Source organism: Lontra canadensis, unplaced genomic scaffold (assembly GCF_010015895.1).
Source record: "Lontra canadensis isolate GAN:19392208 unplaced genomic scaffold, GSC_riverotter_1.0 scaffold88, whole genome shotgun sequence".
Lineage (NCBI taxonomy): Eukaryota > Metazoa > Chordata > Mammalia > Carnivora > Mustelidae > Lontra > Lontra canadensis.
The window spans coordinates 3867943-3884480 of record NW_022631082.1 but is presented as its reverse complement, the minus strand read 5'-3'; the positions used below and the strand labels follow the sequence as shown (position 1 = coordinate 3884480).

At 50.1% G+C, this 16538-nt stretch overlaps 2 protein-coding genes across 2 annotated transcripts in view; both read left to right on the top strand.

Moving 5' to 3' along the window:
* The window catches only part of ARHGEF18 (Rho/Rac guanine nucleotide exchange factor 18), a 78585-nt gene that overhangs the window by 38168 nt on the left and 23879 nt on the right, over nt 1-16538 (top strand). The window lies entirely within an intron of this gene.
* Nucleotides 2827-3452, top strand: LOC116883048 (ATP synthase F(0) complex subunit C2, mitochondrial-like). Its single transcript, XM_032883917.1, has one exon. The coding sequence runs from the start codon at nt 2869-2871 to the stop codon at nt 3304-3306; it is 438 nt and encodes a 145-aa protein (XP_032739808.1). The 5' UTR covers nt 2827-2868; the 3' UTR covers nt 3307-3452.

The window sequence follows — 16538 nt, the reverse complement described above, 5'->3', positions numbered from 1 at the left end:
CCAGTTTGAGCAGTGTTTGTGACACAGCACTCCTACCCTATGCTCCCCAGTCCCACCCCCAGAGGAACTGATGCAACTAAATTAGGTTGTTCTGGTACCCGGAAAACTCGCAACAAAGCCAGGACCCTAAGACTGGTTAATTCCAGGTCTCATCCGGTTGCATCCCGGGATCCCAGGATCGCTCGCCCTGGAACCACGCCCACTCCCAGCCTTCTGGTCTTCAGCAGATTTCCCTCTCTTGGTTGTGTCTCTCTGCGGAGCGCCATGTTCCAGTGTCCACCTGCCGTCACTGGAGTCCTCAGGGGCAGCTTGGACAAACCCGCACGGAAGTCAGACTTGCCACCTCCCCCGGCTCTGCGCTTCCCGGGGCACCTGTGTCTGGTCCCCACCCCCTCCTCGCCTGTCTCCCTGCATCCGCCAGCATCCCCTTGCAGGTCCCCCCGCCCCCGCCACAGCCTCCACTTCTGGAGGCAAATATGATCGAAAACCCCGTGTATAAACTTGTCCATGACTGCAGTTTTGAGGATAAAGTGTAAACTGCAAAGATTGCAAAGGCCTGAGACAGACCCTTCTCGCACAAGGCGTTCCCTCCATCCTGCCGTTCTGCCCCCTTCGTTTCTCCTCATTTCTCCCCTGACCTACCCCAGACCCGGTCTCCCTCTGTCCCTTCCTTCAGCAAATATTTATGGAGCACCCACCCTGCCCCAGGCCTTGTGCCAACGGTGAATGACAGAGATCCCCACGTGTGTGGAGCGTCCTCTCTAAGGACACAAATAGAGTTCACTGTTTGTGGCTTCCATATTTACGAATTCACCCACTGGCAATGATTTATCCGTAACCCCCCAATCAGTACCCCCAGGGCTTTCTTGGTGCTTGGACAACACGCAGAGAGGCAAGATATTGGAGTTGCCCAAGGTGCTGATTCCCACACGGCCTCTGTCGAGCTGGTTCCGTAAACAAGTGTCCTTTTCCCAGTGTATTTAAATTGCCACGCTTTGTTTATTCTTGTGCTTTTTGTTGGCAATTTTGCTGTTGGAAAATGGCTCCCAAGCACTGGGCCAAAGTGCTGTCTAGTGTCCCCAGGCCCAAGAAGGCTGTGATGAGCCTTGTGGAGAAAACACGTGAATCCGACGAACTTCTTGCAGACACTAGTTAGAGAGCTGTTGGCTGTGTTCGGTGTTTATGATGCAACAATGTAGTTTAAATAAGGTCTCTTCCAACCAAAACATAGGGAACACAAGGTTGGGTCTTGATGGGCTGACGGAAATATGAGCAGTGTCTTCTAGGACCTGAATTCCCTGGAAGCAGGGGCTCAGCCTTTACTAGATGGGTGTTGTCAGGGCCTTGGGAGACCTTCATAAATCCTGAGCGTCCACTGTGTAGCGGGAGAGATGGCCGGAGACGTGGCGAGGAGGGCACAGCCATCTGATCCTGTGGGTTCCAGGGCGTGAGAAGAGGAGATGGAGACTGTAGGGTGTGGGGAGGGGATTCATAGTTCTTTTGCATTTCCCCAAAAACTGGTTTCCTAGGGGTCTTTCCCAGCACTAGTGACTGAGAGACCTCCCAGACTGGGCTTCCTGGCTCCCCTTTCCCTTCACTTCTGCGCTAAGGGTATGTCTTTCCTCTAACCCGTATTTGTCCCTGTTTGTCCCAGCCTCCCCGCCCCCCCCATGCAACTTTACCCCAACCCGTGGTGTCCCATCCCTAGTAAAGGAAATGGCCCGTCCCCAGCCTGTCTTGGGAGCACACCCTTGGCCTTAACCAGAGCCTGCCTTTGGCCTCAGACTCCTATGACCCAGGCTTCTCCAATCCACCGTATTCCAAAGCTTTTTTCATTGGATTCATTATTCCAGGGAGCGCTTGTCTAAAGGCAATGGACCAGCCCGCTGGAGGATAGGTTCGAGTAGGGTGTGAACGAGTCGCACGGGAAGTCTGGGCAGGGCCCTTTTCTCGGGCAGGCTTTTCAGCCTCCAGCCTAACCAGGTGGGGGTGTGCAGAAGGACTGAGCCCCTGAGCCCAGCCCGGGGCCCTAGCTGCAGCCTGTGTGCGCTTAGAGGTGATCAATGGACCGAAAAAAGCAGTCATTTTTTAAAAATTAATAAGCCTTAACTACTTTATTTAACTTAAAGTAGATAAATGTACTTGTGTTTGTCAATCTTTTGGTATCCAGCGGCCTTTCCTTTGCGAACGGATATCCACCCCCGTCCTCTTTCTTGCTTTAAAGCAGACCTGGAGAGGGGCGCCTGGCTGGCTCAGCAGAGCGCGCCACTTTTGATCTCAGGGTTGTAGGCTCAGGCCTCATGTTGGGTGTAGAGATTGCTTAAAAATAAAGTCTTTTTAAAATAAACAAGCCAGACCTGTAGCATAGACTCTCCACTCTACTTTCCTTTGAACGAGAATTTCAAGGAAAGGGGAAGCCTTCTGAATGCTGAACACTTCTGCACAAATGTGGTTGGTTAGCCCTTATCTGGGTGGGTGGGCGGTGTTTAGATCACCTTCTAATCAGATGGTACTTTGGTTTGCTTGTTTTTAAGTGACTTGCTTTTAAGTTTTAGAAACACGAGCTCTCTTGCATTGGTAGTTCAAGAGTTTAAGTAGCATTTTATTAAGGAATGTATCTGTAACACCGAGTACTGCTGGCACGCACAGCTCTGGAATCTACTAGAAGTGGCCCTGGTTAAGCAAATGTTTGCGGGCAGACGGTCATGGAGCATCCTGGCCACCTCATTGGACTCGTCTTGTGTCGCGCACCCGGAGAGAGAAGAGGCCCCAGTGGACCGGTTAAATGAAAGTTGCTTCAGAATGTACCTGTTCGGTCTCCTTGGCCCTGGGAGCAGCTCTCCTGCCGCAGCCCCTCATTCCCTGAAAATGTACGCCTGTGCAAAGTTCGTCTCCACCCCGTTCTTGGTCAGGAGCACCTCTCAGCTGTTGAGCCGATCACTGTCTGCAGTGGTGCTAAAACCACCCGAGACACTGACAGATGAGGCACCTTATAAGGGCCTCAGCATCTTGGCAGCCCCACGTCCCCTGACCTCACTTACTCCTAGCCAAAGCTTCCAAACCAGCGCCATTTCAAGGGACATCGATACAGCAGCCAAGTTCATTGGGGCTGGGGCTGCCACAGTAGGGGTGGCTGGCTCTGGGGCTGGAATTGGGACTGTGTTTGGGAGCCTCATCATTGGTTATGCCAGGAATCCCTCTCTGAAGCAACAGCTCTTCTCCTACGCCATTCTGGGCTTTGCCCTCTCGGAGGCCATGGGGCTCTTTTGCCTGATGGTGGCCTTTCTCATCCTCTTCGCCATGTGAAGGAGCCGTCTCCACCTCCCATAGGTCTTTCTCCCGTGTCTCGTCTGCCCTGTATAATCCTTTTCCTATACCTCCCCAGGCAGCCTGGGGAAAGTGGTTGGCTCAGGGTTTGACAGAGGGAAGACAAATAAATACTGTATTAATAAGAAAAAAAAAAAAAAAAAAAAAAAAAAAAAAAAGAATGTACCTGTTCGGGGCACCTGTTAGGCTCAGCTGGTTAAGTGTCTGATTCCCTCTCTTTCTCTGTCTCTGTCTCTCTCTATCTCTCTCTCTGTCTCTCTCTCTTTTTTTTAAGATTTTATTCATTTGAGAGAGAGAGAGAGAGAGCATGAGTGGGCTGGTGGGGGAGGGGGAGAAGCAGACTCCCTTGTTGAGCAGGGAGCCCGACTCCGGGCTGGATCCCAGGACCCTGGGACCATGACCTGAGCCAAAGGCAGACGCTCAGCCAACTGAGTTGCCTAGGTGCCCCAAGCATCTGACTCTTGATTTCAGCTCAGGCCATGGTCTTGGGGTGATGGGATCAAGCCCCACATCTGGCTTCACGCTCAGCGGGGAGTCTGCTTAAGATTCTCTCTTCCTCTCCCTCTCCCCTCCCCCATCTCTAAGATAAATAAATACAATCTTTAAAAAAAAAGAATGTATCTGCAAAATCCTGTTTTTACTAAATATCATTCTTCAGAATCGCTGTCTTCAGCTACTCTCATCTTATTTTCCTTGACTGTTCTGGCTGTTTCTACACATGGATTGGCCCCAAGTAGATAGTCCCAGGTTCCACTGTTACCCTGTATTTTCAGCGGCCTTCAGGACTTCTGTACTAGTGTCCTGGGGCTGTTTCGGACTAATGGTGTCCACAGTGAGAGCTTCCGTGTTCTTCTTGCCATGGCCCCCTCTCCCTGGCTTCTTCCAGTCCCAGGCCCTGAGGGTGCCACCCAGTGACCCAAACCACATGTCTCAGTCTTCCCAGTTTTCTGCGGCCACCCCACCCTCCCTGCCTGCATTAAGGACATTGTCACCGGCGTGCACACCTACCGGACTGGTTCCCTCCCTCCATCATCATTCCTCTGCCTTCTTTCTTTGCTCACCCCTGCCATCACCATCTTGTCTAAGAACGTGGGTCCAATCCTGCTTGTCCTTCACTTGAAATCCCCCATGGTTCCCCATCAGGAAGTCAAACACCTGACCGCGGCGCATGAAACACCACACGCTCCCGCCCAGCCTGCCTTTTGATCTTCATCTCTGGCCACACTCTTCCCCTCCCCACTCCCATGCCCCCTGCCTGCCCACCCCACACGGACCCCCACCACCCTCCCCTGGAATAGCCTCGCCTTCCCCCTTCCTCCTTTTCTCCTAACGACCTCCTACTCATCCTTCAAGACCCAGTGCAGGTGACCCTATAACCTTCCTCCTCCCCTCCACCAGGAAGAATGACTCATCTTCCCCTCTGGGACACTCCTAGCTTCCGGTACTAGAAATCCCATAATTGTTTGCTAACGTGTCACCCTCTTGATCATCTGGGTTCCTCAGGGCTGGAGATCTGCCTTACTCAGACACCATTATTCCCAGGGAAAGAGGTGTTTTATGTTTTCTAAACCAATTCACAAACTTTTTATCAGTATTATTTGCGGGGGGAACCTAACCCTTTTAGAAGCTATGACCACCTGGACAGCGCAGGGCTCCGTGGGAGGAGCTAAGCCCCAGTTTCCCTACTTCCCAGTGTTCTAGGGTCTCGTGTAGTCCAGTATTGAGCCCCATCCCACAGTCTTGTCTGTGTTCAGGAAAATGTTGTCAATCTTTCTTTGGTGAGGTGCGTGGATATCAGGGGCAGGCATGAGGAAGCCACCAGTTAGCCCCTTGCCCCATTCCTACTCCTGGGGCTAGATTTATTTCCTCCCCGAATCCTCCCCATAGCCCTGTGAGGTAGGCACCAGGTACTGTTCTGTACAATGAAACAGTGTTGTGGGGACTAAGTAATAAGCCAAGATCACAGAGGTATCAGAAGCAGGTGATAGTCAGGATTCAGACCCCTACACTTCCGGACCCCAGAACCTATGTTTTGGAAGAGAACAGTCATTTCCCCGAATGTCCCTGATTCTGTACCTCCACACTTGGGGGTAGAAACTGAGGTCGTGGATCTTCTCTAATGTGACTCTGCAAAACCCAGCACAGTGCTGATTTGCGGTGGCGTCAGAAATTGTCACCATCTGCTTTAAGCTTTTTCCCAAACTTGTATTTTGAAATAATTTTAGATTTATGGAAGAGTTCTAAGGAGATTATGCAAAAAGTTGCTGCAGACAGGCCCTGCACTCAGCTTCCTCCTCATGCAAACCTTTTTTTTGAATTTATTTATTTATTTACTTATTTGACAGAGAGAGAGATCACAAGTAGGCAGAGAGGCAGGCAGAGAAAGAGGGGGAAGCAGCCTCCCTGCTGAGAAGAGACCCCGATGTGGGGCTCCAGCCCAGGACCCTGAGACCATGACCTGAGCCAAAGGCAGAGGTTTAACCCACTGAGCCACCCAGGCACCCAACCTTTTTGTTTTTAATTATAAAAGTCATACCAGCGTCGCAGAAAATTTGGGAACTAGAGCCATGAGGGGAAAGAGCCATGATCCCACATAGCTACAGTGTGTCTACAGCTACGGTCCTCTGTCGTGTCACCTTCGAGGATTTTTTGTCTTTTTCCGTATTGTCCTGCACGGCTGTCCTGGGTGGTGCAGTCCTTTGGAAAAGCAGTTTGGTGATAACCAATCCAACATCGTAAAACATGGCTAACTTTGCCTCCAGAGCGCCGTCTCTGTGAGGCTCGGGTCTGAAATTGGAATGAGTCAAATGTCTGACAACAGAGAAGTAATTCAGAGAAGGGATAAAAGTGGAACTTAGAAACACCAGAGCAGTGCGAGTGCGGGAAGCATGCATATGTCCGCCATGGTTAATGAACGTGAACTCCCGGGGCACCTGGGTGACTCAGTCGGTTAAACGTCTGCCTTCAGCTCCGGTCACGATCTCAGGGTGCTGGGATCGAGCCCCACATCGGGCTCCTTGCTGAGCGGAGAGCCTACCTCTCCCTCTTGCCCCCTGCCCCCGCAATTCAAGCTCGAGGCTACGCGCGCACTCTCTCTCTCTCAAGTAAATAAATAAAATAAGATAAAAAAAAGAAGAAGAAGAATATGAACACCTATGCAGATACAGATCGAGGTACAAAGAGATTCCCGTGAATGGCAGAAAGAATATTGATTCGTTTCAGTTTTAATTTTTCCTTTTTTTTTTTTTACATTGAAGTTCACTTTTCTATTGTTAATTAAGAGGGATCACATCCAGGTAACAGGGACTTGGGCAATGTTTTCACACGTGCCTTTGTCAGTGTTTGGTGAGGACCGCCTCTCATCAGCCAGGAGGGAATCTCTGCAGGCCCGAGAGTTGGTCCCACATTCTGTATTTAGGGACGCCGGCTGGATTTGTGCCCAAGAATGTTCTCTTTTGTTCCCTTCTTTTCTTCCCCTACGATGACTCACTGTAGCCGTTTGCCTTCGTTAGTTCTTATCTTTATTAAACAACAACTTAGAGAAATACCATGGTATTAGACATGACTTTGGAGAAATGCTTTATTTATCAATAGAGTAAATAAAATAAGCTGGCACCCCCCCCCAAAAAAAAAGCCCTTTGAAGTTCAGGTTTATTAAGAATGCTGAAGATTGACCCCCAGGCAGTATAGCAGGTTCTTACTGGACATCTGGTCATCTGGGTACTAAGACCTAGCTCTCTGCCTGCCTGTCTCATCTCGGCCTCATTTTCCCTCTTGTGCAAAATCAGAGTGCTGTTTTTCTGCGAGGGTCGGCTGCTCCAGAGAGCGCTAGAACAGCATGGGCCACTTCTGCCAGGATTAAGGTCTTCCATCTGTATTCCCTGTAACAACACACATGTGTTGTACCACAAAGCACCCCTGAGTCTTAGACATTCCAGAATGAGCAGCAGCTCTAAATGGTTTCCGTGGAGACCTGGGGTTTCTCACAACGGACCCTGCGGTTTTTCTTAATTTGCTAGCACAACTTTCTTATCATGGGTCACCTCGCAGTGTTAGATCTGAAGAGCCTTCTGGATCTCAGAGGAAGGCAACTCAGAGAGTTCTGGGGCTGGAGGAGGCTGGAGGAGCTCAGGTCCTGCTCTTGCGGGTTAGAAATGAGAATACCAATGGCCCCTTCCCCAGGTTTCCCTTGACAAGCTAGAGGCCACAAGCCCACAGGCTGGGGCCAGGGACAGGCACTCATGCGCAGTGCCCAAGGACAGGAATGCTCTGGGCACCGGGTGGAAGAGGAGGCCTGTCCTGGTGATGTCAGCCAGGGTAGCAAGAATCCCCCGGAGACTCGAGGAGAAGGGTGGGCTGGGAAGGGTCAGCAGCCGACGTATCTGAGGGTGAAGAGGAACATAAAGTTCAAGGGGCAGAGTTCATGAGAGTGTGAGCCACGGGGATTGACAATTGCTCATTTCCTGACCATGTCCTTCCCGCACCTTCCAGCAGCATCCAGGGGCCACATAGCCTGTTTGGCGGAGCATTTTTTTAAAATCCCACCAGAGATAATAGCCCTGAAGACAGCAGGTTGCCCTGAAAGTGAACTAGTAGGCCTCGCCTGCGGGTGCCCTCCTGTCACTCTCCACCCAGTGCCCTCACCACCTGGCGGGGACGAGGTCTGTGGACCTGAGCTGGGAGCAGGCTGGCCCGGCACATAGATCAAAGCAATGTTGACATCCAGATATGAGTGACATCTGACCCTTGCCCTCCAAGAGGTCAGGGTTCCATGAGGCATGAGGCAGTGTGATAAAAGCCATAACCGGTCATGTGCACAGAGGTAAAGGGCACAGGAAGGCCTAGGCTGTGGGGGTTGGGAAAGAGGGACGGCAACCCAGAGGGACTCTGGCCAGGCCCCAAAGCTCACCAGGCAAAGGGGTGCCTCAGCCAAGGCGCCCAGAACTGCACATCAGCATGGTTGGGGTGCAGAGTGCAAATGGTGCATGACCAGGCCAGGGAGTCTGAGCCAAAGCTGTGGGATGCCCACAGGTATGTGGTGAGACCCTCAGGCAGCAGGGCGGGGAGGGAAGCGAAGGGGATGGGTAGCCCCCAAGGAGACTGCAGCTTGGGCTAACTGATCAGGGAACGGGCCCATGCCCTGTGAAGTAGACAGAAAACAGGGCCAGTGTCGGGCCAGTGACGCATTGGCCCTGGGTGTGCAGGAGAAGGCTGGACTGAGGGTACCACCCCCCCAGGAGCCAGTGCATGGAGGGAAGGTCCTATGAAGATGAGGGAGGTTCCAGAAGAGCACGGGGAGGGGCCTCAGCAAGAAAGGAGAGAATTTTACAGTGAGGGGAGGGCACCTCTCCTGGAAAGTGAGCCTCTGTACCTAGTTCCCTGGTGGGGGGGCGGGGCTTGTGTTCCCAGGGCACCAGGACCACCCAGAAGAAATCTGTGGAACGTGTGCTGAGAGATAGAGAATCCTCACCCTCCGCCCCACTTGCAGAGTGCAAGCCAGCATGTTCCAGGAAGCTGCAGATACAGGGCTTGACCAGACAGACGCTGGCCTGCTCTCAGGAAGCTTCGGCTGGAGGGGAACACTGACAGTCCGCACTGTCGTGAGAGCAGAGGGACTGAGGAGACGTAGGGCAGGGGACGCAGCTCCCATACAAATGTATCCCAAGAAAGTATCCAACGTAGATGGGGTATTTCACCCATCTGTCTGTTGGGAGTTCCTTCCTTTCTTCCTTCCTTCCTTCCTTCCTTCCTTTCTTTTTTAAATTTATGTTCAGGTTACTTGACATGTAGTATTAGTTTCAGGGGTAGAATTCAGTGATTCGCCGGTTGCGTATGACACCCAGTGCTCTTTACGAGTGCCCTCAGTACCCAGCAAACCTCAGTGTTTCCTGGAGTTATGAGTCTCTTACAGTTGGTTCCTCTGTTTTTATCTTATTTTATTTTCCCGTCCCTTCCCCTGTTCATCTGTTTTGTTTCTTAAATTCCACATATGAGTGAGATCATAATGGTTTCTTTCTCTGACTGACTAATTTCGCTTAGCATAATACCCTCCAGTTCCGTTGTTTTTTTTTTTTTTTTAAGATTTTATTTATTTATTTATTTGACAAGCAGAGATCACAAGTAGGCAAAGAGAGAGGAAGGAAAGCAGGCTTCCCGCTGAGCAGAAAGCCCGATGTGGGGCTCGATCCCAGGACCTGGGATCATGACCTGAGCCAAAGGCAGAGGCTTAACCCACTGAGCCACCCAGGCAACCCCCTGTTGGTTTTTTTTTTTTTTTTTTAAGATTTTTATTTATTTAACAGACAGATCACAAGTAGGCAGAGAGAGAGGAGGAGGCAGGCTTCCTGCTGAGCAGAGAGCCCGATGTGAGGCTCGACCCCAGGACCCCGGGATCATGACCTGAGCTGAAGGCAGAGGCTTTAACCACTGAGCCACCCAGGCGCGCCCCCCCCCCTCGTTGGTTTTATTATAACCATTGGTAGCATCCCGGGAACACGCCATTAGAGGAATATCCCCGTTTAATAAGCAGTCTCACAGCCACTGCAAGAGGTTTCTGTAGGAAGGAAATTGTAAAAGGTTCCTGAAATATATTTTACAGTATTAAAGCTTAAGCAGAAATGCAAGATGCAAAATTTGTATTTTCAGTGGGAGCTCACCCGCGTATTAGGTCCAACCGTGTGAATTTTCCTAGGTTAAAAGTGGCTTATTATTAGCAGCCAGTTCCGCATAAATGGAATTAATAGAAATAAGAATGGGAATGGAATGTGCTAAAACAGGAGTGGTGGTTCTTTGTGGTTTGTGAAATACAGGGTGGTTGCTCTTTTATTCTTACTTAATAGAAATTCCTCACGTGCACTAAGCTCACTGCTGTGAGCCTCGGAGGAGAGAGACTTTTCCATGCCTGCCAGCCAGCAGGCCAGCCCTCCAAGAGGACCATCCTTGGGTTCCTTTTCCCTGGCCAGCGTCCCCATTCTGACACTCTTCCCCTCACGTCATGGCCACGATCCCTTGGTTGTCCTAGCTACCCTCTGGGCCTGCTCCACATGGCCTGCCTTTGGCCCACGTGGGCTCCTCGGCTCACCTGCACTGACCCCCTAGGGTACTGGTAAGAATACAGCTTTCTAGGTGCCATCCCGGCTGGTGTCACAATGTCACATCTACTCACTGAACTTGGCCTCAGCCTGAGATAAACCCCAGGGCAGGCTTGGCTGGCCAGTAGCTTGGCCCTCCCGACTCTTGTCATCACACTGATATTGACAAGGTCTAAGATAACCCAGCTCTGCACGCGCTCCTTCCTGCCTGCAGCAGGCACCCAGCAACCCTCTAGACGATCTCACCTAGAGACCCCCCCTCAACCCCACCCATCTTTGCTGAGTCTCTTGACATTTCCTTCATGGCAGCCCGTCAAGTTCATGTTGGGTCAACTCATCTCTCTGCCTTTATTTCCAAACCTAATTTGAAGGAGCTCCTCTGTTCTACGTGAACTTGATAACAAGCCATCTGTGTTCCCATCTCAGGCAGACAGAGGACAGAGCCCATTGGCATCACACTAGAGATCCTCCTACCTGAGAGAGGGTCGTGACCAAACTCAGATACGAATGGCCAGTAAGTTTTAAAGGCACCCAACCTGTACTCCTCCGGCTCTTATGTCTCCCTCAAAGTCACTGGGATGCCATGTGGGTTTCAGCGAGTACCTGCTGATAGCCCAGGGGCTGGTATATACTCCATCTCCCCGCTGGGCCCAGAGCCACCCAGGACAAGCCACCTGTTCGCTATAATGGCCATAAACACCTCTCTCTCTGCTCTGCACTTGGGCCACAACGCACAGCTCTGAGTTTAGTCTGTCTTTGTTCAAGGTAATGGGAAACCCCGATTCACGGCCTATTTCCCATATTCACAGCTCATAGCCTTTTTTTTTTTTTTCTTCAAGATTTTACTTATTTGTTTGAGAGAGAAAGAGACAGCAAGAGAGGGAATACAAGCAGGGAGAGTGGGAGAGGGAGAAGCAGGCTTCCCGCTGAGCAGGGAGCCCAACGTGGGGCTCGATCCCTGGACCCTGGGATCATGACCTGAGCAGAAGGGAGACGCTTAACAACCGAGCCACCCAGGCACCCTAACAATGAGGTTTGTTTTTTTTTTTTAAGATTTTATGTATTTATTTGACAGAAATCACAAGTAGGCAGAGAGGCAGGCAGAGAAAGAGAGGGGGAAGCAGACTCCCCGCTGACAGCCTGATGTGGGGCTCGATCCCAGGACCCTGAGATCATGACCTGAGCCCATGGCAGATGCTTAACAATGAGTTTTTAAGATGAATTTCCTTTGTCCTTTTGCAAACCATCATCACTTTGCCCTCCTGCCACCTTCTGTCACTTCTGTCCTCCCCAGCTGCCCAGAGCTGCCACATAGAGGCTCAGACAGGCTCACCGTGACGGGTCTTCATGGCTAAGGTGAACTTTTGATTTGGCGGCTTTGATCTGTGCCTTTTTGCGGTCAGCGTCTGCCATGTGCTAGGCCCTGAGAAACCAGGGTTAGCTTTGTGTTCCTTTCTCTCTCCTTTTACCTTCCTTCCTGCCCTTCTAAGCACATTTCTCTGACCCTTCTCTATGAAAGTGCTGGGTTATGTAAAGAACAGAAATTTGTTTCTCACATTCTGGTGGCTGCAGTTCAAATTCAAGGTGCCAGCAAATTTGGCTGGTGAGAGCTCTCTGGTGAGAGCTGCTCTCTTTATGCAGAAGGGTGGCGTGGGAGGAGGGAGGCATCTGAGCTCTCTGGTGTCTCTCTCTCTTTTTTAAGATTTTATTTATTAGAGAGAGAGAAAAAAGCAGACTCCCTATTGAGCAGGGAGCCCAACACGGGGCTCAATCCAGGACCCTGAGATCATAACCTGAGCAGAAGGCAGACACTTAACCCACTGAGCCCCCCAGACACCCTTCTGGTGTCTCTTCTAAGATAAGGACCCTGATCCTATCCAGATCAGGGCCTCACCTGACGTTCTCATTTAACCTTAATGACTTCCTTGGATACCCCATCTCCAAAAACAGCCACTCTGAGGGTTAGGGCCCCAACATACAAGTTTTGGGGAGACACGAACACGAACATTCCATCCATAACAGGGAAAGACCTTGAAAACATCATGCTAAGTGAAATAAGCCAGGCGCAGAAAGGCACATACTGTGCGATTCATTCCACGGATATGAGGTACCTCGAGGGGACAAACATTGTTAGGAAACATGGTTTTATTCGTTGTAGGGTGCTATTGGCTGAATTGTGCCCCCCCACACACACACATACAGATGCCCATGTTGAAGCCCTTACCCCCAGTGTGATGGTATTTGGACATGGGGACTTTGGGAGGTAATTAGGTTTAGAGGAGCTCATGAGAGTAGGGCCCCCATGATGAGGTTAGTGCCCTTGTAAGAGGAGACCCAGAGAGCTCGCTCTCGCTCTTGCTCTCTCCACCTCTTGAGCACACAGGGAGACCTGGGCTGGCTGGCTGCAAGCCAAAGAGAGCGAGCCCTCCCCCAGGACCGACGCTATCGGCACCTTGATCTTGGACTTCCCAGCCTCCAGAAATGTGAGAAAGTAACGTGTGTTGTTCCAGCCCACCAGTTTGGGTACTTTGTTATGGCGGCCCACGCTGACCCAAGACCTTGGTCATGAGTGTTCTCTCTGGTTTTTTTGTTGGTGGTGGTGCTGGTACTTTTGTTTATTTCTGAATTTTCCTTTTGAAATCATGACAGACTCAGAGTCCATTGCAAAGCTCACATGTGCCCTTCACCCAGCTTCCCCAGTAGTTCTTTCTGAGTAACTCTGTAGGATATTAGAACAGAAAATTGCATCGGGCAGTGAGTGTGTCTAGTTCTGTGCCATTTGGTCTCACGTGCAGACTCCCGTGACTGCCTCTGTTACGGAGGCGGGGGGCCGTTCCGGCACCATGAAGATCCACCCCTCCCCGTCCCCTCCACCATCACCAGCCCCAGCAGCCACTAATCCCTTTCCATCTCCGGCACTCCGTCATTTGAAGGAGGGGACATAAATGAAACATCCAGTGTCCTTCGATATTGGGTTTTTTCTCTCATGACAGCGCCCGGGGTGGGGGGGCGTCCACCCCGGTTGTTGCATGTTATTGAAAGTTCCTTTTCGTGGCGGGGTAGGATTCCGTGGTCTGGATGGACAACGATTTTTCAGGCTGTTTGACCCACAGGACAGTCTGGGGGGTTTCCAGTTAGGGGCTATTCCTGAGTAAGCTGCCACAGACGGTCACAGCCAGGTTTCCATCTGGCCATATGTTCTGTGCACTGAAATGAATACACACGGGTGCCCTTTCTGTGTTTTCTCTGTGAACCGCCCGCCGCTCTGCAGGCTGGTGGCTGTTCCCTTCCCGCCGGCCACTGTGGGAGCGACCCAGCTCCTCCACACCCTCGTGGGCTTTACACTCGCCTCTCTCAGCCCTGCTGGTAGTGCCTTCTGGGGGTGGCTTTATTTGCATTTCTCTCGCAGCTCATGAGTGGAGCTCCTTCCCTGGCGCTTTTTTACCATCTGTAGGCTTTTTTGGGGGAAATGCATCTTCATCTTTTTTGCTGATTTTCGAAATGGGTTATTTGTGTTTTTATTATGGAGGTTTGAGAGCTTGTTGTATGTTCTGCGTGCTGGTCCTTTGTCAGATGGGCAGCTTGCAGTTACCCCTTCCCCCTCCCCCATCCTTTTTGTATTTTTATTTTTTAAGATTTATTTATTCCCTTGAGAGAAGAGAACTGGAGAGACAGTGAGCAACCATGGTGGAGGGGGCGTTGTGCAGAGGGGGAAGCAGGTTCCCCACTGAGCAGGGAGCCTGATTCAGGGCTCAGTCCGAGGACCCGGAGATCATGACCCTAGCCAAAGGCAGACGTCCAACCGACTGAGCCACCCAGGCGCCCCCTCTTCATCCTTTTTATTTTTATTTTTTTTAATTTTTTTGTCTTAAGATTTTATTTATTTATTTGACAGACAACGATCACAAGTAGGCAGAGAGAGGCAGACAGAGAGAGAGGGGGAAGCAGGGTCCCCGCTGAGCAGAGAGCCCGATGCGGGGCTCGATCCTAGGACCCTGAGATCATGACGTGAGCCGAAGGCAGAGGCTTAACCCACTGAGCCACCCAGGCGCCCCCCACCTTGATCCTTTTAACAAACTAAAGTTTCCAATTATGAAGTCAATTTAGGGTTTTTTTGTTTGTTTTGTTGTTGTTGTTGTTGTTGTTGTCGTCGTGGTCATCGTTGTCTTTTGTGGATCAGACGTAGGGTGTCTTAATAAAGAACCCCTCATGAACCAAGCCCTAGTTCCTGAAGGTCGTATCCTTTTGTTTCCCGTGAAACATTTTACAGTGTTATATTTTACAGTGCTACATTTTACAGTGTTACATTTTACAGTGCTACATTTTTCATTTCCCTCTGACCCACTTGGAGTCCCTCTTTGGGAAAGCATGAGGTTCCGGTTGCCGCTCATTTTTATTCCCCAGACACATGGGCATTATAGTCCTTTCTATTTTTAACTTCCAAAATCGTTAAAATAGTACTATTTTATTTACTATTACTACGGAATAGTAATACAAAATATTTTGTAGTACTGTAATTCACTCGTCGGCATGACCCACCTGTCCTGCGTGATATTCTTGCCAAAAATACCTATAGGCTATTAACATTATTCCTTTGCTGCCTGGAAGGGATTTTTTGAACCCCGATGTTAGGATCACTCACTATTAAACATTATTTCAACTTACAACACCCGTTTATACCGGAGCAATTAATTGTGGATGGCGGCATCATGGAGTATTTCTACTTTTATGCCTTTTTGGTGATTTTTAAGTTTTCTGCACACCCAGTCAAGAAGATAAGCGCATTTTCTTTTACGGCGTTTGCTGGGTTTGACGTAATTTGGGAGTAGAAAGTTCGTGAATGATTTTTATTGGGTAATATCAGGTTTAGGAAGAGTGTTCTTTCTGGCTCACATGGACCTTCTAAGCCCCAAGCTGCTCCCTCCACCCCTTTGTCCCCTGAGGCACGGGGTTAAGGTTTTTTGTTGTGTCTCTGTGTCTTCTGTAGTTTTTTTTTGTCTTTATACCATCTTGCTTGGGTAACGTCAAGATGAAACAGGCAGAGAAATCAATGAGTCGCATTGGCATTGATCTAGTCTATCTCAGGTGGCTGGAAAGCCAGGAACTGTGAACTGAAAACTTCACGTTGTCTCCGATTTTCTTAATTGTCTCTCAAACACTTGCCCAAAGCGTGTGCTTGCTAGAACTCTCCAGAGACAGGTGGCAGTCTCAGCCTGAAAGAAAAGTCTTCACTGAGACAAAGAATGGGGGCAGGGACAGGGACACAGGACTTCAGTAAATACAAGAAAAGTAGCCCTTATTTTAAAGCGGCTGTGCAGCTGGGGAGGGCCAGCCCCGCCTAAAGCCGCCACTTGGCTGGTCCCTTTGTGTGGCCTTTTGCAGAAAATTGGGGGGTGGGGGGGGAGGACTTCTGTGCCAGGGCCCAGCTGCCTGCAAAAGATGTTCCCAGTTGCTCTCCCATTGAGCAGCTGGAGGGATCTGCCACTGAGAATATAAAATTCTTGCTGCAAAGTCAGTATTTTTAGAAACAAATGTGCTTCTAGATTATAAAGGACAATTTAAAGCCAGTGAAGATGGTCACTGGCTATGTCATATGGGGCTGCCTCGAAAAAGGACTTTCAGCAGGTTTGTAACTATGAAGTCTTGTTAGTGGATTTTCCCCGTGAGCCCTTGTGATTCTTACAGAGCTAATGGGTTGTGCTTGTGTATCAGGGAAAAGTCTGGGGCCCAGAGGATCTGTGAGAGACCAGGGTCCTGCTGGAAGTATCACTATGCTGGAAATTAGCCCCTCTGAACCTGAACTTCACAGTGTGGGGTCTGATGTACAAGGGAAGTAATGGGAATACCTCGTTTTACTGCACTTGGCCGATAACGCGTTTTTTTACAGATTGAAGAAGCAAGTCCGTCCAAGCCATTTTCCTCACTTTGTCTCTGTCACATTTCGATAATTCTCACACTATTTATTTTATTTTCTTTTATTTTATTCATTTTCAAAGATTTTATTTATTTATTTGTCAGAGAGAGAAGCAGGCTCCCCACTGAGCAGAGAGCCCGATGCAGGGCTCGATCCTAGGACCCTGGGATCATGACCTGAGGCAAAGGTAGGTGCTTTACCAAATG

What these genes read in the sequence shown, in the direction of transcription:
- LOC116883048 (XM_032883917.1), top strand. Translation starts at nt 2,869, where the DNA reads ATGTACGCCTGTGCAAAGTTCGTCTCCACCCCGTTCTTGGTCAGGAGC.